Source organism: Lactuca saligna, chromosome 3 (genome assembly GCF_052625555.1).
Source record: "Lactuca saligna cultivar CGN05327 chromosome 3, ASM5262555v1, whole genome shotgun sequence".
NCBI lineage: Eukaryota > Viridiplantae > Streptophyta > Magnoliopsida > Asterales > Asteraceae > Lactuca > Lactuca saligna.
In genome coordinates this window covers 190,139,984-190,167,584 of record NC_136419.1, presented here as the reverse complement: position 1 = coordinate 190,167,584, position 27,601 = coordinate 190,139,984, and the positions used below count along the sequence as shown (strand labels likewise).

The 27,601-nt window shown below is 33.9% G+C and overlaps 1 protein-coding gene and 1 pseudogene across 1 annotated transcript; one reads left to right on the top strand and one right to left on the bottom strand.

The window, feature by feature from the left end:
- Positions 1–5,948, top strand: LOC145036274 (WAT1-related protein At5g07050-like; annotated as a pseudogene).
- Positions 5,949–7,725: 1,777 nt separating this feature from the next.
- On the bottom strand, positions 7,726–11,950 carry LOC145037655 (uncharacterized). Its single transcript, XM_078986349.1, has 3 exons — positions 9,856–11,950; positions 9,437–9,532; positions 7,726–8,789 (listed from the first exon to the last, which is right to left on the bottom strand). The coding sequence occupies exon 1, from the start codon at positions 11,495–11,497 to the stop codon at positions 10,295–10,297; it is 1,203 nt and encodes a 400-aa protein (XP_078842475.1). The 5' UTR covers positions 11,498–11,950; the 3' UTR covers positions 7,726–8,789; positions 9,437–9,532; positions 9,856–10,294.
- Between the last annotated feature and the right edge of the window lie 15,651 nt (positions 11,951–27,601).

Here is a 27,601-nt window from a genome sequence, read left to right as displayed (position 1 = left end):
ATGTCAAAAGCAGTAAAATCTCATTTGTTATCCTATCGAGCCATGTTCATGTATAGGTTGGAAGTTATTGATCTCCAAAACCCTCGAGGGATCGCTAAATTAGTTGGTGAGTGAATGTGAAAAACTCTATGCCCACAGTGACACGAGTAACTCAATATATATATATATATATATATATATATATATATATATATATATATATATATATATATATATATATATATATATATATATATATATATATATATATATATATATATATATATATATATAGGAAAGAATTACATTTATAACCCCTCAATTTAATAAATAGTTATATAATGAACACAAAGTTTTACATAAGTCTAATATCCCCCCTCAAGCGAAACTAGTGGAGGTCCGAGACGGAGCATGGTGGCGAAATTCTCGAATTGGTGTCGAGGGAGACTCTTCGTGAAGATGTCCGCAACCTGAAGCTTGGTCGGCACAAACATGGTGAGGAGTTTTCCCGATTTAACAAGTTCGCGAACAAAATGATAATCTAGATCAATATGCTTGGCGCGCTTATGAGAAAGGTTCTGAGTGAGAAACAGAGCACTCTCATTATCACACATAATGGTTGGACGACCAGTTGGCAGGGCATGAAGCTCACGTAGCAAATGAGTTATCAAAATTAGTTCAGTAGCAGTGTTGGCCATGGCTCGATATTCAGACTCACAGCTGGAGCGAGAGACCGTCGGTTGCTTTTTGGCACTCTAGGACACAAGATTACCCCCTCAGGAAGATCGAGTACCCATACGTGGATCGACGAGTGTCGAGGCAACGGGCCCTCAGAATACCCCACCAGGTTTGTGAGCTTGGGCCTGGAAAATGTGAGTCGAAAGGATAGAGTGCCTTTGACGTATCGAATAAGATGTTTGACAGCCTGGTAGTGAAGAACTGTTGGAGCTTGCAAGAACTGACTGACTTGATTAACTGCATATGAGATATCCGGTCGATGATGGTCAAATACTGAAGCGCCCCAACAAGAGACCGATAATGAGTAGGATCCGCATATAGCTCCCTAGAAGCAACAAATGAGGTGTTGGCCGCAAGGGGCATTGAAACCGGCTTGGAATCAAGAAGTCCAGCATGGTCAACAATGGAGTGAGCATATTTGGATTGACTGAGAAAAAGCCCAGAGGGGAGATGCTTGGCCTCAGGATCGAGGAAGTAGTTGAGTTGCCCCAGATCCTTGATCTTGAATTTTGCGTGGATCTTGTGAATAAACGAACGTATGAGCGATGACTCGGAGACAGTGAGAATGAGATCGTCAACGTAAACAAGCAGGTACAAGACACAGGCACCCCGTTTGAAAATAAACAATGAGGGATCAGCGCGACTACAAACAAATCCATTAGTCATAAGAAAAGAACTTAGCCGATGAAACCACGGCCGAGGGGCCTGTTTAAGACCATAGATGGCCTTATGGAGTTTTCAAACGTGATCGGGGTAGAGAGGATCAATAAAACCAGGCGGTTGCTTCATATAAACAATGTACGTAAGATTGCCATGTAGGAAAGCATTATTGACATCTAACTGATGTAGCTTCCATTGACTAATAACCGCAAGAGTCAAGACGACGCGAATGGTGGCCGCTTTCACCACCGGGCTAAATGTGTGAGAACAATCCAGCCCGGTAACCTGACTGGATCCCTGAGCAACAAGTCAAGCTTTGTGCCAATCAATAGAGCCATCGATAAGGTACTTGGTGCAAAATAGCCACCGACACCCAACAACATTAGTGTTGGGGGAACGTGGAACCAAAGACCAAGTGGCATTACGAGAGAGAGAGAGAGCATGCATTTCGGAGCGCATGGCAGCCACCCACTTAGGATCTCGAAGAGCATCATGATGAGTAGATGGATCAGTTGAGGTAAACAATGCAGAGTACAACCCGTGGTTCGACGTATGTGCAAATCAGCCTGATGACGAGGCTTAAAAATCCCTGCTTTTGCTCTAGTAATCATGGGGTGACCGGTGGGAGATGGGTCAAGGGGCGTAGGGATCAAAACACTAGGTGCAGGGTTCGGTGATGCAGGTGGATCATCATCACTATCCGATCCAGCGGCCGAGCCAAGGGGCTCGGATGAGGCGTCGGAATCGGAGGGTATAGGGTCATCAGGTTCAACAGTTGGAGTGTCAGTTGCAGGAGTGGTCACCAGAGCGGGGCAAGGGTGGGGCTCACAGACGCCACAGGAGAAGGGACGCAGTTGACAAGGAGATAAAGCAAGAGGCTTTGAACAGGCCCAGGAGACAGGCATAGGTTGTGAGGTATCTTCCAAAAATGAGTGTAAAGGCAAATCATCCAACGAGACCCGCGAAGTGGCACTGTCAAAGGGAAAACACATCTCGTCAAAACGAGCATGATGCGTAATGTAAACGCGAGCTGTGTATGGTTCAAGACAAAGATAGACCTTGTATTGTGAGTGATAACCAAGAAACACACACGGAATGCTCCGCGGAGATAGCTTATGCGCCGAATAACCACGTAGATAAGGGTAGACTCGGCACCCAAACGGGCGAAAATTATCATAAGACGGAACATGCTCGAATAGTAGCTCGAACGGGGATTTGGAGCCAAGAACCTTTGAAGGTAAGCGATTAATAATGTAAACCGCGGAGCTAAAAGCATGGACCTAATATTTAGCGGGAACATGACCATGAAACATCATAGCAAGCCCAGTTTCAATGATATGACGGTGCTTACGCTCGGCCCGACCGTTTTGTTGCGGGGTGTAGGGACACGAAACCCGATGAAAAATGCCATGCGAATTTAGCAAACTTTTGACCCGATTATTTATAAAATCTGATCCACCATCACTTTGGAGAACCTTAAGTTTGGTGGAAAACTGGTTTTCCACAAATTTAATAAAGGATAAAAAAAAAAGTCAAAAAAACCCGATTTAGCCTGCATAGGATAAAGCCAGGTGAAACGATAGTGGTCATCCACAAATGACATATAATATCGAAACCCATCAACCGAGGGAACTGACGATGGTCCCCAAAGATCACAGTCCACCAAATCCAATACATGTAAAGCACGCTTATTATTAATATGAAAAGACAACCGTCGAGACTTAGCAAGTTCACAAGAAGAACACAAAATTGGTTTCAGCAAAACACTAGAAACCATTAATAGTCCAAGTTTATTTAACATAAAAATTGTGTCAAATGACACATGTCCCAAAAGGGGATGCCAAAGTCCAAATGACGCACGTGGCTTGGCCCCGACAAAAAACGCATAAGCTTGAGGAGTGGTGTCCAACATGTAGAGGCCGCGATCACATTCTCCTTGTGCTAGAACTTGCCTCGTTGTTCGATCCTGTATAAAAAAACATGGATTTGGAAAAAAGAAGATCCATGGGATTGTCCCGAGTCAGTTTGCTAATAGATAATAAGTTGTTGGTGAGGCGTGGCACTACCAACCCATCATGTAAGTGAATATTAGGAGCAATTTTGGATGAACCAATGGAAGAAATTTTAAGAGTGTTACCATTGCCAAATTTAATGGAAGCATCACCACCATAGGGCTTGGAATTAGTGACCGAACCGGTTGAGGAAATCATGTGATCGGAGGCCTCGGAATCGACAAACCAATCCGGGCCGGCGGTGGAAATATTGCATTTGGCTAAGAAAGCCTTGGAGAGATCGACTTCGGTGGAAGACCCGGGTGAGGCAAACGAGGCAAGTTGGGGGCAATGGTTAGCAAAATGATCATTTTGCCTACAAAGTTGACAGTAAGGTGATTGGCGACCACGACCTCGACCACCACCACGGGCCGCACGACCACCGCGGCCCCGACCAGATGTCGACCCAGCAGGGGCTGCACCGGCAGAAAACGCAACAGTAGGGGGTGAAGAAACTTCACCATGTATAGCCTTTAAGAAAAATTCATGACCTTCGGCCTTTGCCAGAAGATCACGCAACTGGTAGGAGGCACCGGAGGTCCGAATGGCTTTGGAAAAGGTTTCAAACGACGCACTGAGGCCGCACAAGAACCAATGAGTCTTATTGGAATCATCGACAACTTGGCCGATAGTAGTGAGTTGATCACACAACAACTTAAATTTGCGACCAAACTCAGAGACGGAGTCGGTGCGTTTGGGGACATAGCGAAGGCGGTCACGAAGGTTTTGAACACGCTCCAATGAGGAGTTACCGTAGGCAGCTTCAAGAGCATCCCAAATCTCACGAGCGGTGGAGAGTCCCACGATCTCAGAAAAAACCTCTTCAATGAGTGAAGCTTGAAGGAGAATGAGAGTCTTTTGATCCGATGAGACCCACTCGGCAAAGACGAGGTTAACAGTGGGCTTATTGTCTACCAGAATAGATGCCGAGGGGCACGAATTGGAGCTGTCAACATGGCCGTAAAGCAATTGATAGTTCAAGAGAGGAATCATTTGATTCCGCCATAAAAGATAATTTGAGTAGGACAACCGAATGGTGATTAAATGGAGGATTGTGTTCATGGACAGAGAGGAGGAATCGGTTGCCATGGAAGGGTGGTGAAAAATGGAAGAAAGCCGATGGGTAGGAGTTAAGGGAAGGAGAAGAGAAAAAGAAGGAGGTTATGGGAGGGAAAAAGATGGGAGTTAATAGCTCTGTGATACCATGAGTGAATGTGAAAAACTCTATGCCCATAATAACACGAGTAACTCAATATATATATATATATATATATATATATATATATATATATATATATATATAGGAAAGAATTACATTTACAACCCCTCAACTTAATAAATACTTATATAGTGAACACAAAGTTTTACATAGGTCTAATAGTTGGAACCCTAGTTTCATTGGCCGGTGTAATGACCATGACTTTGTACAAGGGGCCCATTATGCCGAGCCTCGGTCATTCTGCCATCCATTTTACACAAACCACAATGATTCAAGAAAATTGGTTAAAGGGTTCGGTTCTTACAGTCGCCAGCTGTCTAACGTGGTCTATATGGTACATAATGCAGGTTTCTATGTTACCTTGGCTTCTCTTTATTTAGCTTTGACTTGTCCTCGATGGGAGTGTTATATCGGTAGGGAAGGTGACAATCCATGAGAGATTGATGCCATATTCTTCAACGTGACACCACTTTTATCGATTCTTAACTCTTTACAACTAGGCTACTTACACTTTATTTTTGTGGTAAATTGTACAGGCATATACACTGAAAAGCACAACTTTCGCTTACGACATGGATAAGCTTTCTTGGAGGAGCACAATCGGTAGTTTTCACATCGATGATAGAACACAAAGGAGCTGCTTGGAGAATTGGGTTTGATATTGATCTATGGTCAACGATATATGGAGTACTATTCACTTGAACATGATTTAATCAAGTTTCTATTTTCATTTAATGATTGAAATGTAGGAAACTTACTATGCATATTGTAGGTCATAGTGGTCTCTGGTTTAATAGTGTACATGCAACTTTGGTGCACCAAAGAAAAAGGGATGGTTTTGTGACAATGTTTAATCCACTCTCAACGTTGTTAGTAGCGGTTTTGGCGTACTTTGTTGTTGATGAGAAACTTTACACTGGCAGGTAAATAAGACAATACAAACATATTGTATTATGTTTGGCATGCATTGAGCTGTGATGTCAATGAGATAAAATTGCAAAATTATGTCTCTCTAAAATAGGTGAAAGGAGGGACAAAGACCCAATATTTATATTTCGTACAGACTCATTGTAGATCTTTCATCTATATAAAAGACCTTAATACCTTTCTCACCTCATAAAAAGTTTATATATTGTTTGTTGGATTTTGCAGCATAGTAGGGGGAACGGTTGTTATAAGTGGTTTATACATGCTACTATGGGGAAAGGAAGGTGACAAAGAAGAGCAAGTTACGACAATCGAACATCAATATATAACCCATGAAGTAGACCAAGAAGACCCGAAGAAGTGAAAGGAATTCGACTTATTAGAAAAAGACGTACTTTTCACTACTTTTATTTATTAGATGATAAGAAAGTAAGAAACATAAAGAAAAGGGATAAAATAATGAAGGGGTTTTATAATATTCTCTCTAAACATAAATTTCTTACATCAAACTACTATCATGTCTCTAGAAATCAAAATAACAGAAGTACTCAAAGAAAAAAAAAAGTACAATTCATTTACAAATTACAATGAGAGATTGGAGATAACACTATGCAACTAGACAAGCTCTATAAGGTTATTTTCAATGAAGAAAATAAGGCGCACATCTACATATTTATTACATTAAAAGCGACCAAAATCGGGCCTAATATAATAACATATATAATCATCTATATGATTGTATTGTACGGATACTTGATACCCGAACACTTTTCCTCATAGAATGATTCTGTAACCCAAAATGGAACTTAATGAGATGGTTTATATATATATATATATATATATATATATATATATATATATATAGACACGTATATTTGAACGACTAAGACACACGCACTAAATCTTACTATTAAACTATTTATTTTGTTCACAATAGAAATTAAACCCTCAACCTTTTAGGGGAGACACATTTTCAAACACTTTTGTACTGTTAGACCGAAGACTTTTTGGTTTAAACCTTATATATCTAGAAGTTATAAAGTTATAATGCCATATTAAAAGAAATTTTGGTTACAAAGTTAGTACCAAATTAAAAGAAATTTTATGTACGAATCTTACGTCGACAATTTAAGTAATTTTTTTACTATGTCAACCGTATCGTAAATACACTACAAGAAAAGTCCTTTTTTGTGGCCACCTAAATTTGTTCACTAATTAACATCATCATTTAGTGGTAAGATATTAGGTCGTCACAGAGTTTAGATAGTGCTACAAGTTTAATACATCTTGGGTGTCGTTTACATAATTGTCCTTTTTAAGCTTGTGATTAGTTTACCAAGTAGGTGGAAATAGAATTTATATTTTATAATCAATGAACAAGTATAAGTTCAAGCAAATTTTAACTTTGAGGGTCAAATGAACTAATTATTTCTACTTTTATAATCCCTAAAGACCTTTTACATTTGCAAGAAAGTTTTGATCATTAAGTCAATCACTTTATTTAGGGGGGCAATACTATATTTTTCTAATTTTTTGGATAAACATGGCATATTAATGAATTTGGAGCAAAGTATTTAAAGGGTATCTTTAATTGGAGTATACCTTACAATGATATCATAACAGACGAAAAACACAAACCTAGGGTTCATGAAAGGAAATCATTTTTGGGTCCCTAATAATAAGTCACTACTAGAAACATAAGGGGTTTTGCTACAAAAAGTAGGTACATAATTTTTTCGTAGGTAATTACCTACATAATACCTACGGAATGAGATGTCAGGTATTACGTTGGTAATTACCTACGGAATACGTATAGAATAGCGACATAAGTAAATCAATGGGTATTTGGTAGGTAATTAGCAAAGGAATAGCTACGAACTATTTCGACAGAAGAGAATAGCTACGAAATAGCGATGGACTTATTATTATTAATATTATTATTATTATTATTAATCGATCTTAATATTTATAAACATATTTTAAACAAAATCATACTAATATTACTAACAATAACTAGATAAGAAACCCCGGTGTGCGGAGGCTGGATTCACCACTAAATGTTGTAGATGTATGTACGGGGAAGATTTAGAAGAACGATAATACCACATCAGTAAAGACATCTAAAGCATTCTCTTGTACGAACTTCAATTTATTATTTTAAAGTAGCCAATTGCAATTGAAAGTCCCTCTATTTGTTATCACGCCTACTAATCTAATTAAAAGTTATAATTTTGGAGTTTATCAAATAATCGAAATTAAAAAGGGAAGCTTTGTCAACTTTAGAAAATTATCATCCAAAAAACCTCATACACGAACAATGGCATCATATCGTTCACTAAATCAAATAGTAACACCTGAATATTATCATCCATCTACAAAGAATGTGACTGTCATCTTAATCTGAATTTTACTATAATCTTTTCAATATCGGAACTATAGTTATAAATTTTACCCATGTTTGACTTATAAGGTAATCCAACATATCGAATTGGCAAAGTATAGCAGTATCTCAATTTAAAATTGAAGGCAAACATCTCATCTCTTCTATAGTTGTGGTGTATGTTGTATTATAACATCATAGTTTTATTTTCAAAGGCAAAGTGGACTAACGTGGGTTTAAGAGATTCGTGACTGTCTTTAGCTGTTAATGATATGGATTTTCTATTGCATACACACATATTAATTAACGAAATTATGAGCCTTCAACTTCTGTTACAACTTTTGACCCTTGTGCAATGACCACTACAAGTTAATACATACTAAAAAGGGTTAAATTACCATTTTGTGCAACAAATTGGGTTTCTTACAAATTCATGAGCATGGTGTGTATTTCAACCTATTGGTTAATTAATTTATGTTTTTGTTGAATGTTACAATGCTTATGTTTGTAGTGATAGAGCTATTCCCTCTTCAAATTGGGGTCTGCAATGAGATGATGGAACACAAAATCTTATTTGTGCACAAACACGCTGTAATTCTCAGGTTTGGATTTGTTTTTTTCTTCCGAATTTATAATTTATTGGATTCTTTCTTTAATTTAAATGATGGTGTTTTTATAGGAAGAAAAAAGAAAGAATAAATTGAATTTTTGTTCTTATCCAACGTCAAAATTTGATGAATATAGAGACAGATAGAGGCATAGCAGCCCAAGACATGGATGAGATGGCAGCGTAAAAACCGCAAGAAGCCATGACCTAATCAACTTTTGCTATTTTCTGTCAAACAAAAATATCAAACGGGTGGCATTAGGGATGAGCGTAGGCGGGTACCCGCCTCATTTGGCGAAAACCGGAACCGGAACCGGAACCGACGGTTCCTAGAAAGTTAGAACCGGAACCGGAACCGCTCTAGGCAGTTCTTAAATCTTTGGAACCAGTCCCAGAACCGGCGGTTCCGGTTTCGGGAGCGGATAACCCGGTCGCATTAGTTTTGTTAACTTTTTTCGACAAAACCGCAATTTAGTTCGATCTAAATCAAATCAATTCGGGCCAAAGATGGACATAATCGGACCAATATATTCTAAACCGGTCTAAGTAACACACATTTATATAAAATTATATATATATATATATATATATATATATATATATATATATATATATATATATATATATATATATAAACCGGTTCCGGTGGGTACCCAGCGGGTAGCGGTTCTGAAAAAACGAAACCGGAACCGGAACCGCTTAAGGCGGTTCCATAACTTTAGGAACCGGAACCGGAACCGCCTAAGGCGGTTCCAGTTCCAAAACCGGCAGTTCCGAGGCGGTTCCGGTTCCAAAAGCGGGTACCCGGTTCCGATGCTCATCCCTAGGTGGCATGCAAGGGGATATAAAAAAAAAAAGTTAAAACAACTACTTACCGTTTGGTTTTTGTAGAACCTTTCTTTCCACCCTTTTTGTTTATCATTCCGGAATCAAGTTGTCGGGTACTCTTCATTCTCCGTTGGTGGTGGCATCTAACAGACGATGAAAGAATCAAAAAATTAACTGTCATGCGTTTAACATAAACGTAGTATATTGAAGGGAAATTTAGAAAAGAATTCATAATATATAATAAAAAAGACATATGCTACAAACTGCCCAAAAGTTGAAGATGAAGAAAATATAAACACAATTAAATTTCATGAATAGAGACAATGGATGAAACTTGTTTGCAAATTGAAAAAATATATATCCCCAAGACATAACTGCACTATTTTGTTTTCAGTGGTTCATATCGATGTTGGATTCAAAAATTGGTATTGTTGGTCTCACAAATCCAACTACATAAAGTGATTACCTGATAAGGAAGGACTTTCACCATCAAAGGACCAACCAAAATTTGCCTGGATTTAACACTGGAACTAACCTATTAGTCAACAATTTAGCAATAATCTTAAATTGTAAACTGATAAGACTAATAGGGCGATAATCATTAATATGCATCGGATTATCCACTTTTGGAATCAAAGTAACGAACAACGAGTCACACCCCACCGGGAAATTCGGTTTATCAAAAAACTCTTGGACAAAAGCTATAACATCACCAGCAAGGATCTCCCAAAAGTGTCTAAGAAACCGAAAAGTGAAACCATCAGGACCAGACTGCCTTTTTAATCTCATCATCTGTGAACAACACTTCAAGAGAAGAAGCAACTCTCGAATCAAAGGACTTGAATCTATGGCTTCTCCGATTCAGACTAACACCTCGGAACGGCTGAAATTTAGCTGCATAAAAGTCATAAAAAGCCTTTCACCCTAAAAGGCTCCGAAATCCATTCCCCATCAATAGATACACATCTAATCATCATTTGACGTCTTTTTTTTTTTTTTTTTTTTTTCAATAAGGCATGAAAAAACGTAGAATTATCATCACCCTCCACAGCCCAGGTCGATCTAACCTTTTGCGCAACATCAAGAGACCTAATTTTTTCTAGATTCGCCAAATCACCAAGAATACCTCTTCTCTCACGAATAAGGTCATCAGTAGAATGACCATCATCAATAGGCTTATCAATGTCTACCAACCGACCTAATAAACAAGAAGTAGAAATTTGAGAAGCAGCCTTACACTCCGCATTCCAAGAACGAATCTTATTTTTAATAAATTTAAGTTTGTTTTTAAACACAACAAACTTGCTCCAATCTGGATGACCAACAAACTCAGACGCAACACCTTTCACCACATCTTCAAAGCCCGCCATAGAAAGCCAAGAATTAAAGAATTTAAACGAAGAAGGCCCATAATCAACAACATTCGTATGCAACAAAATCAGACAATGATCAGACCACTTCCTATCTAGAGCTGAAACCTGAAGTTGATTAAACTTATCAAACAACGCATCTGACACTAAGAATCGGTCTAGCTTGCTTAACTTAGCTCCGATTTTATCAACTTTAGTAAACCGCTTCCCAACCATAGGCACATCGATAAGACCATTCTCGTCAATAAAATCATTAAACGACATAGCAGAACTAGGACAAAATATAGAACCAAATCTTTCCGCCGCCTCTCTAACAACATTAAAATCCCCAAAGAAAACATAGTTACCCCCATTCCGACTCATAAAAGCCGAGAGGTACCACCATAAATGTTGCTTTCCCACCAAATCTTGAGGGGCATAAATATTAACCATAAAACAATTAAGATTAACTGGAATATTCCACAAGCCACCCACGATAACCATATTAACACTACTTTTAACAAACACATTTGGGTCCCAAACTGAAAGAATACCCCCAGATTGTACCCATGCACAACTCGATGCAAAATGAAAACTATAATTACCCCACATACTACGGATCTTAAACAGATCAACTTGAGTCATTCTAGTTTCTTGCAAACCCAAAAAAGACACTCCAAACTGCGAACATACCGCCTTAACCCAACTTCTTTTTAAGAAAGTCCGGGTACCACACATATTCAATGAGAGACAATTCATTGATCCACCTGTACCACGCCAATACTAGACAAAATCTTTTTCACCTGATCCTTATTAGATTCCATATAGGAGTCGATGAGTTGTCTTGTAATAGAGTTAAAATAAAGATAGGAGTCGATGAACTTTAACAATGATACAGATGAGTTGTCTTGTAATAGAGTTAAAATAAAGATAGGAGTCGATGAACTTTGAAACATAAAGTGATAAAGCAAGAAAAGAAATCTGTAGAGTAGAGAATAAACAAGAATTTTTTCCGATGAATCCAACAATTTGTTATTTGTTCGTTGACCCCACAGCCCAAGTCGCACATAAGTCGCACATCGATTATAAACCATAGATTTGTGATTGTTTACAAAAGGAAGATAGGAGATAATTTATTATGCTTCTATAATTCAAGGATGAGAAATAGTTGTGCGGCATTGTTTAGTTCTTCAATGGCCGCTGCTTCTCAGGTATCCAAAAAGAAATTGAGATTAGGTATTCTATAGAGGGTTTATAATTATATCATTGGGGGACTTTAATGGATTTTTAGGCTTTGGTTCCTTGGGACTTTAATGGGTTGTTGGGTTTGGGTTATTTTACTCAATAAACTATAAAGTGTTAAAAATTAAAAAAAACACTTTGATAATATATCTAATGGGGTTATTTATTTGATTAATTTTGATTATCATATATTCAATAAGTTATTTGAATCTAATTATACATGTAAGTTATTTGTTTTATTTTAAAGAGTTTTTGATAAGTAATTCAATTATGTCATTTATTTTTATTTTGTTAATTTGTTTTAATTTAATAAATTTGTTATTAAAGGGGATTTCGTTTGTCAAAAACAAAGTTTGCAATTTTTATTGTGTATCTCAGTTATGTAATTATTAATTAATAACATAGATATATGTTTTTCAAAAATATAAACCACATAAGAATTTCATATTAATTGTCTTCTTGATATATTGGATATATAATAACTTAAATCGAATTAAACTTGGTATATGACTTTTTTTTTTCAAGTTTTATTTCTAGGCCCCCTAATTTTAGTGTTTGTTCCGCCATTATCATCATTTTTCATTAGCTTGAAAATCATAAGGTGAAAACACCCATGTATTAGTGTAAAATCATATTATATATGAAGTTAAAGAGGTACAATCACTTATATATATATATATATATATATATATATATATATATATATATATATATATATATATATATATATATATAGAGAGAGAGAGAGAGAGTCAAGATCAAATAAGAAGGAAATTTATAGTAGGAAGGTAAGAAGTTTTTATTCTACATATTTTTTTCGTGAGCAAACAAAATGAATCATTAGATGATTCATTTAAAAATTCTCAAAAAAAAATTTATAACTTATTTTTTATCAAAAAAAAAAAAACACAGAAATTCATAACTTTTTATCCTTTTTCCAATGATATAAAATTCGATTTTTTTTACGTCAAATCCGGATTCACACAGTGAATCCGAAAAATATTTTTCACATTCACATAGATATTTTTAGATTTTTTTTTTCCGATAAAGAATCAGCTGTAAAAATTGAAAAAAAAGATTTGGTTCCTTGAAAAACCTATACTTATTGTTCTCTATTGAACTTTTCTATATATATATATATATATATATATATATATATATATATATATATATATATATATATATATATATATATATATATATATATATATATATATATCTATATATATATATCTATATATATATATATATATATAATAAAAGAATAAATTTAATCACCTATTGATAAGTGTTATATAATTAGGACTTCTCATTAATGTTATATATCACCTATTATGCCACTTGTCAATATATTAATTATCCATTTCAAATTTCAAATTTTAAATTTGCACTCTAATTACATTAAATTAATAATTAATTCCTCATTTTAAATTTCAAAAATTTTAATTTTCTCACTTTAATTATATTAAATTAATAACATTAGATTGAAAAATAAAATAAAATTAATATACATTATAAGATGATATAACTTTACATATTTATAACGAAAAAAAATATCTCTTAAGTAATAATTTTTTAAAATAAGTGATTAAAAATTTTGATTTTTTATATAAAAATTTAATTAAATTTGCAACTGTAATTCTCACGGTTATAAACTAATATATATATATATATATATATATATATATATATATATATATATATATATATATATATATATATATATATATATATATATATATATATATATATATATATATATATAAGTGCTCAATCGAAAACATTTCTTATCGTGAAAACATTTGAAAAACAAAATTTTTTTAATTAAAATTATAAACTAATATTCATATAAGTAAAAAAATAGTTACACACAATTAAAAAACTCACTAACTAACATTACTCACCACCCACCACCACCACACACCACCACCACCCATCACTAACAACCACCACCAACTACCACGCACCACCCGCCACTACCATCACCACCCACCACCATCACCACTTAACCACCACCACCCACCTCCACCACCCATCACCACCACCAACAACCACTACCTACCACCCATCACTACCACCCACCCACCACAACCACCACCTACCACCACCACCCATCACTAACCACCACCACCACCATCACTACCCACCCACCCACCACCACCCATCACTAACCACAATCACCCACCACCACCACCACCATCACTACCCACCCACCACCACCCACCACCATCACCACCCAACCACCACCACCCACCTTTACCACCCATCACCACCGCCCACCACCAACAACAACAACCACTACCTACCACCCATCACCACTACCCACCACTACCCACCACCACCAACCACTACCCTCCACCACTAACCACCACCACCACAACCAACCACCATATGCCACCACCATCACCACCCACCCATCACCACCTGCCACCACTACCCACCTCCACCACCCATCACTACCACATGCCACCACCAGTCACAACCACTACCTACCAGCCATCACCACCACTACCCACCACCACCACCCATCACTAACCACCACCAACCACCACCCACCACCCATCACTACTCACCACCACCACCACCAACCACCACCTTCCACCACCGTCACCACCACTACCATCACCACTTAACCCCTACCACCCGCCACCCCCACCATAACCACCACCCACCACCACCACCACTGCCAACCACCACCCGCCACCACCACTCATCACTACCTACCACCACCAACCACCACCGACCACCCATCACTATCTACCACCCACTACCACCCGCCACCACCACCATCGAGCACCCAACCACCGCAACCATCACCATCACCAACCACCACCCGCTACCACCATCACCACCTACCATCATCTCCATCCAACCAGCACTACTCACCACCACCACTACCACCCAAATCCACCACCCACCAAAACCATCACCCATGACTATTACCACCACTTACAACCACGCATCCACCCACCCACCACCCATCACCACACACCACCACCAACGCGCCTCCACCACCCGCTGCCACCACCCCTACCAACAAAGATTTTTTAATTGTGCTTTTGATTCATTAGGTTTTGTCTTGTATATAATCACATGTGATTATATGTACCGAGTTACATGTGATTTAATACACGATGCCAAGTATTAAATCGAAATTACGAAAAATAAATACAACCAACATAAATAATATATATATATATATATATATATATATATATATATATATATATATATATATATATATATAAGCACATTAGTTATATGTATCTAGTCATATATGATTTACGTGGACAATAATCATTTTTGCATTCTCGATTCATTAGTTTTTCACATGTATTTAATCACATTTGATTATATGTATTTAATAACATATAAATCACATATAATTTGATATATATAATCACATGTGACTCGATACATATAATCACATGTGATTATATACAAGAGAAAACCTAATGAATCAAAAACATAATAACAAATCTTTGTAGTTGGAGGTGACGGGTGGTGGAGGCGGGGTGCTGGTGATTAGTAGTGGTGGTGTATGGTGATGGTAGGTGGGTGGGTGGGCGGTTGCAAGTGGTGGTGATAGTGACAGGTGGTGGGTGGGTGTGGGTGGTGGAGGTAAATTATTTTTGCTTTGTGATTATATGAATCTAATCACATATGATTAAATAAATATAATCACATATGATTATATGAATCTAATCACATATGATTTATGTGGACATAATTCATTTTTGCTTTGTCGATTCAATAGTTGTTCTCATGTATTTTATCACATTTTTTATAGGTATAATCGTATGTTATGAAGTACATGAGCCCAACTATTGAATCGAGAAGGAAAAATTGCATCTTGTCTACCCTAAATCACATATGATTTTATACATATAATCACTTGTGATTAATTACACAATAGCAATTATTCAGTCCAAAACTGTGATTATATGTATCCAATCATATATGATTTATATGGATGAGATTCATTGTCAGATTCTCGATTCAATAATTTCTCTTTGTACACTATAATCATATGTGATTAAATACATATAATCATATGTGATTATATGTATCTAATCATATATGATTTATACAGACAAAAAATAATGATGTCTATATAAATGATATATGATTATATACATATAATCACATATGATTATATACACAAGAACAATTATTTAATCGAGAACACAAAGATAATATTGTCCATATATATCATATGTGATTAAATGCATATAATCACTTGTGATTATAATCACATAGAATTTATGTGGAAAATGTTTATTTTCGCGTTCTCGATTACGTTGTTGTTCTTGTGTGCTTAATTATATGAGATTATATGTATCTAATTAGATATGATTTATATGGACAATATTCATTTTCACATTCTTGTTCAATATTTGTTCTTGTACATTTAGTCACATATGATTTCTGTACACAAGATTCATTTTCACGTTTTTGATTAACTAATTTTTCTTTTTATATATTAAGCATATGTGTTTAATACATACAATCACATATGATTAAATACATAAGAAAAAATATTGACTCATGAATATTATCAATATAAATCATATGTGATTTGATACATATAATCACATGTGATTAAGTACATGACTACAACTATTGAATTGAGAAAGAAATAATGAATATTGTCCACATAAATCATATGTGATTAAATACATATAATCACATGTGATTAAATATATTAGAACAATTATTGAATCGACGCAACAATAAATATTTTTCATACGAATCATTTGTGATTATATATATATATATATATATATATATATATATATATATATATATATATATATATATATATAATCACATGTGATTAAATACACACGAAAAACTATTAAATCAACACGTGAAAAAAATATTGTCCATATAAATCATATGTGATTAAATACATATAATCACATGTGATTTAATACACGATGCCAATTATTAAATCAAAAACACGATAATAAATACGGCTTGCGTAAATAATATTTTATTAAATACATATAATCACATGTAGATTATGAATCTAATCACATATGATTTACGTGGATAATATTCATTTTTCCATTCTCGATTCACTAGTTTTTCACGTGTATTTAATCACATGTGATTATATGTATTTAATAACATATAAATCATATATGATTTGATACATATAATCACATGTAACTCGATACATATAATCACATGTGATTATATACAAGAGAAAACCTAATGAATCAAAAACACAATAACAAATCCTTTTAGGTGGGGGTGGGGGAGCATGTAAGTTATTTGTTTTACTTTAAAGAGTTTTTGATAAGTAATTCAATTATGTCATTTATTATTTTTTTTAATTTGTTTTAATTTAATAAATTTGTTATTAAAGGGTATTTCGTTTGTCAAAAACAAAGTTTGGAATTTTTATTGTGTATCTCAGTTATGTAATTATTAATTAATAACATAGATATATGTTTTTCAAAAATATAAATAAACTTACTTGTCGACCGTAGAAAAAAATCGCTCTTTCGAAGAGTATTTTTGTTAGTTCCTTGTTGATTAGAATCTTTGATGAACCACATAATAACATTTCATATTAATTGTCTTCTTGACATATTGGATATATAATAACTTAAATCGAATTAAACTTGATATATGTCTTTTTTTTTTGAAGTTTTATTTCTGGCCCCCCTAATTTTAGTGTTCGTGTTCCGCCTCTGCACAGTCGGTAGTTATAATCCCAATTATCAAGTCAGGATGTAATTCTCTACCTATATTGTCGGCTTCTTTTTAGGTATGTCGAATCTTTTATAATTTTCGTAGCTTTTATACGAAATTGGGCGTTAAGAAATTGGACATGTACATGTAACTTTTTATAAGATCTCAATTCTCATTTAATAATTTTCCTTTAGTTAAAAAAGAAATCAGTGGTAGAGTAGATCAATACACAGGTGTTGCAATTTCAGCTTTCGTTATGTTTAGGTCAATTTCGCATATAATGGGTTAGATGAAATGTTTAAGCGAATTAGTTTTTGATTAAAGTCAGTTCTTTATGAATAATTGAAATTAGATTGTTTTAATGTAACCATGTTATAATGTACTTGTATTTATTTGAAATTTTATCCAGGTACAAATTTCAAGTCCTTTTACTACATGAAGGATTTTGTGGGGTTAAGGTGAAAGCTGATTACTTTACTAACATTCACACATCACAATGTGAGTTTGTTTAAAATCACATCACCTAAAGTATGATGAGCCTTGTAGAAAATTGGAACTTTTTGCTTATAAATATACAAAGTATATGGTATTTATTACATGTTTCTAGTCAATTGTTTCTCTGAGATTAGTTAGTATAATCATTTGACTAAATGTTTCCTCTGATTCATCTCTCTTTTGGTTACATTTGTTTGTTGCCCTGCTTATTTCATAAGAATTAGGAAACACAGCTGATTATTCTTTATGGATTGTAGGCTTACACGTGATTTCTTTAATAAAGATGAAGATCATTACCAAAAAGTGAAAATCTTTATCTAGGGGTGTAAACGAGCCGAGCTGAGCCCGAGCCTGACCAAGCTTGAGCTCGGCTCGTATAATTTTGAATTAGCTCGAGCTCGGTTCGTGAACAATTTAGTGAGCTCGCGAGCCTAAACGAGCTTATATATATATATATATATATATATATATATATATATATATATATATATATATATATATATATATATATATATATATGCTCGTTTAGACTCATTTAGGCTCACGAGCCCACTAGCTGAAGCTCGGCTCGAGCTAGTTTAATAAACGAGCCTCATATTTGGGCTCGAGCTCGGCTCGGGCTCGTTTAATTCAATCTCGAGTCGAGATTTTAACGAGTCGATCCCGAGTAGCTCGCGAGTAGCTCGGCTCACTTACACCCCTATCATTATCAGATCAATAGCTCATTTATTCCACTAACTGTGTTTTAAAGATTCAAGATATGTGGGTATCGTAAATCAAGTTAAACCACAATTGAAGTGCTTTCAAGAGGGGTTCATATCAGGTCCTTTCTTTAATCTGTAATTTTTTTACTTTACCTCTCCACTTTATTTTTTTGCTTAATATATCGTTCTAATTCAATTTATTTCATAAAAGGTTAAATGAGAAATTAGTAATAAGCATTTTTATTGTTTTTCATTCCACTTTCATTTTTCTTATTGAATCATTTTTTTTTGAAAATTCTAATCAAATTATAGAAATGTTATTTATTTGTTTTTTATTTTTAGCATATTACTTCCATTTCTGCTTATCATAGCTCCTTAATATAAAATGGATCGTCATTTTTTTTTCATATTACAGCATTATACTTTATCTTAATCGGTTACTTCTTTATTGAGTCTTCTTATGATACAAGAAGAATATGACAGATTAATAACTTATATTACTAATGATGTTTATAATTATATGGTTGCTTTTTATCTGTTCCATCCAGTACCGTTTCATCTGTGATTTTAGGAAAATAACATCTTTTTCTTAAACTGTCATAAATTTCAGTGTTACAATGTATTTTTTTTCCGGGATTGGCTGAATCCATGATATCTAGTGGCTGTGAATTGAGAGCCTGAAAACGAAATGATAGATCTTGGTCACGTCCGACATGCAAATGCTTTGGTTATAAGAAAATATAAAAACAAACTTTATACCACCACTTAGCTTAGAGGTCTTTGTTTTATTTGCTTTGCATCTATTTGATGCAGTCACCTAAGTTGCACGAAAACGGATACGACAACGGGAAACGGATACGAAACGGAAACGGGAAACGGCAAAACTCAAAAATTCAAGATACGGATACGGCACAGATACGACAATATAAAAAATATGAAAAAACATATATATATATATATATATATATATATATATATATATATATATATATATATATTAAAGAAATTCCAAAATATGTAAAGTTTAAACTCCCAAAATACTAAATATTTCAAAAGTAACTAATTATCAATAATTAAATCATTTTCAAAATTGGGTTCATCTAGTGAGAGATCTGCAAACTCCAAAAACCCGACGTCTTCCATATAATCAAAAGCATCTCCGCCCACATCCCACATCTTTACATCATCTTTCGGAGTGCTTGACAAAAGTCGGAGATTATTGTGGATGTAAACCAAGTCTTGAGCACAACTTGTAGTTAACTTGTTCCTTTTAAGCGAGTGAATAAATGCATAAGTACTCCAATTACGCTCAGCACAAGAAGAAGAACTAGGTTGTCGAGGTAATCTAAAAGCCAAAGTCTGGGGAAAAGGAGTTTGAGCACCAAAGTTAACCCATCAATTATTGGGTTCCATAGTAGCCATCTTTGAAATGCTTGTTAAATTTTCAAAAGGCCCACTCTTCATTGAAAACATCACATACTCATAAAGGACTCTGCCATACTCATCATCATTAGGAAACAACCTTCGAAAACATTTCATCCTTTCTTGTGAAATTCTCCATCCCTATGTGGAGTACATCTTGTAGAATCCTCCATTAACCATGCATCACTATAATATCTACAACATCCAAAAGTTAAAACATAAATATATAATACAAATCAAGTTTATAATTTAAAATCTTATACCTTGGATGTAAAGAGTGAGCTAAACAATGTACGGGAGTGTTATTCTTCGCCCATCGAGCCACTAAAATATGATGCACAACTTAGTAAAAACAACTTATTTGAGATGTCAGACGTTTTTCTTTCTTGTAGATCTCAATCTTCACTTTCTCAATCATAGAATCCCACATCTCATAGACCATGTGTAAACATGGCTTGTCAGTGTCACAAGCTCTAATCATCTCATATATAGGTCCAGTGAAAGTAAGAATATATGTTACTTTATCCCACCAATCATCATTCAAAATATATTCTTTCATAGAGTTTGCTTTCTGAGTGTCATCTAATCTATAAGAAGACCATTCTTCGCTTATGACCATAGCTTGAAGACCCCTTTTGATAAGTTCCAGTCTCTTAAGCATCACAATGATGGAGGCAAAGCAACCTAAGAGGTTTTCCTCTTAGGAGTAAACTTCATGAAAATCGAGAGCCTTATGATGAAATTTTTTATTGCAAACGCCTCTTCATGAACTTCTTTTATCCAGCGGCACTGTTCATATGTTAGTTCATTTGTTTCCATATTCCTTGGTGAACAAATGTTCTTCAAAGCAAGATTAAGTGTATGAACAACACATGGTGTCTAATAGATGTGAGGAAACTGACTCTTTATAATCTCTCCAGCCGCCTTACAATTTGCTGCACTGTCGGTAATGATTTGCACAACATTTTCATGACCAATTTCATTGATGACTTCCTTCATCAATTCAGAAATAAAAAATCTATCTTTCACTTCCCCAAAACAATTCACTGCCTTTAGAAACAAATGACCATTTCCTGAGGTAGCCATGAAGTTGATTAGAGGTTTTCTTGTAGGATCACTCCAGCCATCACTCACAATAGTCACACCTTTTTCTTTCCATGTAAACCTAAGTGGATCCAATAGCTTGTGAACATTATCTTTTTCTTTTTGTAGTAATGTTGTTCTTAGCTTAATATAACCAGGAGGTACATAACCATCAATTTTGTTGTTAGCAGCAAACTGAAAAGCCCTGACATAGTGTGGATTTCTTGCAAGATTAAAAGGTAAACCTCCGGTATAAAACATTCTAGCTATTTCTTGATCCAGTTGGTCCCTAATTTCAACACCAAAAGCTCTTTCAATAGGTGTTGAAATACCTTTTCTTTTCTTAAATCCAACACCAGCTTCACATGGCAACTCGACTTCTTTTGCTTGTGACTCAGTTTTCTTCTTTTGATACTCATCTTCTAATTGTGTCATGTTAAGTTTGTCAGCTGTTGTTGCTTTCTTGCAAATAGAAATCCTGGTACCTATATTAAACAACATAAAAACATTGACATTCTCAATTACACAACATGAAAAAAATAAGGTCATCATTAACATTATAAATTCAATTACATTACATTAATAAAAACAAGAAAGTGAATCAAAAACCACTTATTTCTTTACCATTGTTCATGAATAAATAATTAAATAGTTTTATTGAATAACATGAATCAAAAGTGCAACAAATACATGAATCAAAACAAGAATCACAACCTCTTATTTCATTACAATTGTTAATGAATCAATAGTTCAATACTTCAATACAATAACATGAATCAAAACTTGCAAAAAATACATGAATCAAAACAAAAATCGCAGCCTCTAATTTTATTTATTTACAAATTTTCATGAATCAATACAATAAGTCAATAACATAAATCAAAAATGGAAAATTACATAGACACTCACACACACACGCTAATTTGAATAATAGATTATCTTTTATGCCAAGCAAATGTGCTCTAACTCTCGAATATGATCCTTATCGGGTTTCACTGCAAAGATTACACTTGAACTTCCAACATCCTCCTGCTCCAGCAAGTTTATCGAGCTTAGTCACAAAGTCCCACAATGGAGGTTGATCAACTAATGTAGATGATCCTTGTGTTTCTTGTTCTTGAGAAGAAGCCATATAATCGACGACAAAAGACTGGAAGAGGCAGTAAATTAAACTATAAAAATCGATCAGCAAGGAAAACCCAACAGTGATCGGTGAAGCAATCTGCAATTACCCTTGTAAACTTCTAATCAACTAATTGTAGGGTAATAAGTATTAGCAACCGACATGTAAGCCCATTATTTTATCACCACGTAATAAAAGCCCATTCAAAAAAAGGAAACGTGAACGATACTTGCGAGAAACGTTTCTTGGATTGTTGATACTTGCCGGAAATGTTTCCCGACCGTTTCTCCGGTGTTTCCGTTTCCTGGGCGTTTAATATATGGGAGCGGCTACTACTTGGGTGTTTCCATGCGTCGTAAGCAGCCACATATAAATTATGTTGAAAAGTCCTAACTCATGCAAAGCATGAGTCCTCCGTCTAGTTACCATAATAAAAGTTATGTGAAGTGAATGTAATATTATTATCAATTGATAACTGATAATAAAAAATGAAAACCATTCTTATAGGACATTTGAAGATTTAAATTAATATAAGTTCTTATTAATGCTACGTAATCGGAAGGAAAACATCTGAAGACACCGAACGGAAACTTATTGTCAAAATGAACTAATATATGCCGGTGCATCGCGTGGGTACGCTACTAGTATATATATATATTGGATCAAGTGAGGATTCAAAAATAAGTGAGCACTACGAGGACAAATCTTTGTCGTATGATTGAAAAAATAAAAAGTGGAGATTTGATTTTATTTATTGTCAATATCTTATGAAATTATATGACATAATTGTTTTGAGGTTAAATAGGTAAAAGAAACGAGGAAAAAAAAATCCCCTTGCGTATGCAACCCCCCCCCCTCCCCAAGTGACGTTCCATTAACGTTCGTCGCATGTGATTAAATCATTGAGTTCGTATTAGTTACCATAGACGTGGGTCGCATTCGAACGTACAACGACCAAGTATCGGGTTTAACGTTTGTGTCCTTGTTGAAATGGGCGGTGGAGAATTGTCGTCGCAGACCTCGTTATTTTTTTGAGTCTTCATCGGAACCGAACTGTGTGTGTGTCTATATATATATATACATATATATATATATACATATATATATATATATACATATATATATATATATATATATATATATATATATATATATATATATATATATATATATATATATATATATATGGGTTTGGTTCATATGTCTTAATGTGTGTTAAAATATGCCAATATGAATTTAGTAAGTGAAATAGCTATAAGAAATTATTATTATGGATATTATAATGTGTGTTAAAATACGCCAATATGTGTGTTAAAATTATTATTATGGATATTATTTCTGATATTAATAAGAAATTTAATTAGTTTCCAAAAAAAATTATTATTATGGATATCATTTAATATTCATGTAATTATGGAAATCATTTAATATCTAAATTTTTACTAGTGCATTGTAGAAAACAATAGATGTAAGAAATATTTGAAGATATATATATATATATATATATACATATATATATATATATACATATATATATATATATATATATATATATATATATATATATGAAAACACGTAAAAGGTTGAGAATGCAATGATAGTTCTAGACCAATTAATATATAAGGGTATATTAATAGTAATTGTATATTTTAATTAAATTATAGTAAAATAAAATTTTATCAAATAAACTTAAATTTAGGATTAGTTAACAATAAAAAAAGAAATATTCTATTTTTTTATTTTTCTTATTAATGCAATATAAAAAATATTTTTGTCAAAATTCATTTTAAAACTGAAAAAAAAAATTCTTAATAAATCATTTTTTTCTTCGATTTCATGTAAATTATACGTCAATCGTAAATGAATAAAAAACTAAGCTATCAATCGTAAATGACTACATTATAATTTAACTTTGTATATTTATATTAACATAATTGTACTCAATGACTAAAATCACTTTGAGACCATTTATTCATATCTGAATGCACATTTTCATTAATAAATATAAAATATTATAGATTTTTATGAATACAAATAATATAATAACAATTGAATAAAGAACATTATAAAAATAAAAAAACAATATATTTGTAATCTTAAATGAATAGAACACAAATTCGAGATAAAACATCAACTTTGCATAAACTAAATAAACAAAACACATTTACAATCATATATAAATACAATTGTTATCACAAATGAAAATTTATATTGTCTTTGTATAAATAAATTTCGGTTCCTTCCAAGTTGTTGACCATGTGTATTCATCCTTCATCGTTATAATCATTTAGCACATCCGTGTTAACTCGGTCAATCTACAAGAAATCAAAGAATGTTTTTGTATTATTTGTCCACAAAGTGCTTAACTCATTAACCAATTTGTTTTCTAAATTGCATTATTAAATTAAAATGTAATAAACAGAAAAATAGATTATCATTAATGAATAAAATTTTATAAAAGTAAAAAATACGGAAGGTTAAAATCATATTACAACGATCAAAAATGAATACAATAGTCCATCAAAGATTCGTTAAATAGGCTCCAAACTACCACAATATATACTTGAAGCCAAGTCAAAATCTTTCGCAATTTCAATATTAATGTTAAAATCAAGCATTTGTGGTGAAATAATAAAAACAAAGCAGAATGAATGTTATAGATGCCTAAAGGAGAATGAGGCAAAAGTAAGTAAAAAAACTCAAACATCAAGAAAATAATAACACACCTCGAAAACAATGGGGTTTTTTTTTTGAACGATTGTGTAGTGTATTCCCTTCCCACTGTATCCCACTTCTTTTTCTTTTCTCAAATTCCAATCAAGGCTCACTAAAAATCGTAGAAGCCTTCTCCTTTTTCTTGCTTAATTGAGTTACATGTATTAGTCAAACTACAACAAAACAATTCATAAATCAGAAGAAAAAGCATACCATGATCCAAACAACAAACTAAGATTCATAGCATCGTGCAATACAAATTGTCACATCCCCAAACCGAAGCGGTGGAAACGTTCGGGGGTGGAGGACGTCATACGTAGTATCACAACAATTGCATCATAGTAATCAAGTAAAGACAACCATTACATTGAATATATATAAAAAGGTATTTACATATGTTTGATTCATATTATTTACATCAAAAGCAACAAAATAAAGACGTGACACTATATGCTCCGTCTTCTCAAAAGTATGCGAGAATACCTGTCTATTGATTTCCTAAGAATACAAACGATTTTGAAAGAGTATCAGCATAAAGCTGGTGAGTTCATAAAATATTTTTAGTAATGAAAACCTGTCAGATGAATCTGTAAATGTATGTGTGTTTCCCAAGAAAATCCAATATTTTCTAACATATATGTTCGTTAGTGTATTCTGTTTGAAAACCCTGGCAACCACCGGTATGTATAGTATATTATGTTTGTTTAAGATAATACCATGTGTTGTATCTTTGTAATCCCCCGGTATAATAAATAGTAGTTCTATTTAAATAAAACAAATGAAGAACGAAATATCGTAAACAACGGTTACTTTATACTATTTTGAGTCGTATAACCGTGCTTGATATGATTTAGTGACCTTTACGACGTTCTTCAAGTGTCGGATATATGACATTTGTCACCCCAAACATGTCTGCCTAACTATAGCTAGCAGTTCATGTGTGGGATTGTTAGTCCCGAATAGATTTATTCACAAATCTCACACTCTCCCTCCAGGAGACTCTGATTATACTAAATGATAGGATTTATTACGTACCCCAAAAGGTACAATTGAAGAGATGTCTCACAATCCTATATTAACTAGTTTACGTGTGGTTCTGTATTGTTCTCTTATATTTGAATTCGTGTGTATACTTGTAGTGTAACAATAATTATACTTAAATAATTATCTAATGTTGTACCCTTGAAATTTAAAAGTAGTAATGTATATCGTAAACTAAATTTTTCATAGTTTATATGTTTGTTAATGTATAAGCTATGAATTTGTAAAATTGTGTATTAAAATCCCAAACTATACCTATTATAGTTTGCATGTATGTTGTGTATTTGGTTCGTGTATTGATCTGAAAACTATGCAATTATGCCTGTATGTTGAAAACGTGCCTTATGCTCGTCATGTTACAAAAGTGAATAAATATCTAAATATTTTACAAAACATGGAAATCTTTTGGTTGTATCAATTGCATAAGTTTTAAACCTGTTGAAATTCTTTTGTATAAGTTCACAAAAATCATTTGTGTTTGGCTTGTATTCCCCCCTGAAAACATTAAAAATAGTAAAAGCATAGTTAGGCCAGATTTTCGCTGATCAATTTACGATCGTGAGTGGGTTCACGGCTGTGAACACCAGTTAGGCCAGATTTTCGTTGATTTTTGAAGGAAACTTGGTTTTTCGCGTGATTTTGGTTTCGACTCATAAAAGAAAATTCAATTATATAACTTAAATGATTTTACAAATCATAAGAATTTGACGGAATTAAATAAAATTCAAATTTTATTAACGGAATCGGGCTAACATTAACGGAAAAAGATTCGGGTTGTCACACAAATTAAGAAGAACGAGAAGCAGCGGCGGCAACATATGAAAAAAGAAGAAGAATGAGGTGACATAAGTAGGTTGTGATGAAAAAGAGCATCAAGGAGGAGATGAGACAGCGATGATAACATAAAAATGGTGCTCACTTCGGCAGTGAAAATCGATTGAACTTGAGCCTCTTGATCTTCTCCATTCATCGAGACCTTCACAGGAGCACATTTAAGAAAAATAAAGAACAATCCTTTCTGATTAAAATCTATTTGCAAATCTAGAATTTTAAAATAAAATTTATGAATATAGAACGAGCAGTAGGAGATCGATCTTGATAACAAGTTGCAGGTTTTGTAGATGCAGCAAAGGATAAAAGATGAAGGTTGTGATGATGGTTTTGGAAGTGTATGGTGGTGATGGCTCAACTAGTGTTTAAAGGTTTGAAATTTGTATTTAGAGAGTGAGAGGGGAAGAGAGAGATTCTAGCAACTTGACAAAATATAGGTTAACATGTAATGACCATATTACCCTTTAGACTATAAAAAGTTTACAATCTCATCCCATGACTTTT

Coding starts and splice junctions, on each gene's coding strand:
- LOC145037655 (XM_078986349.1), bottom strand. CDS start 11,497: ATGAATTGTCTCTCATTGAATATGTGTGGTACCCGGACTTTCTTAAAA.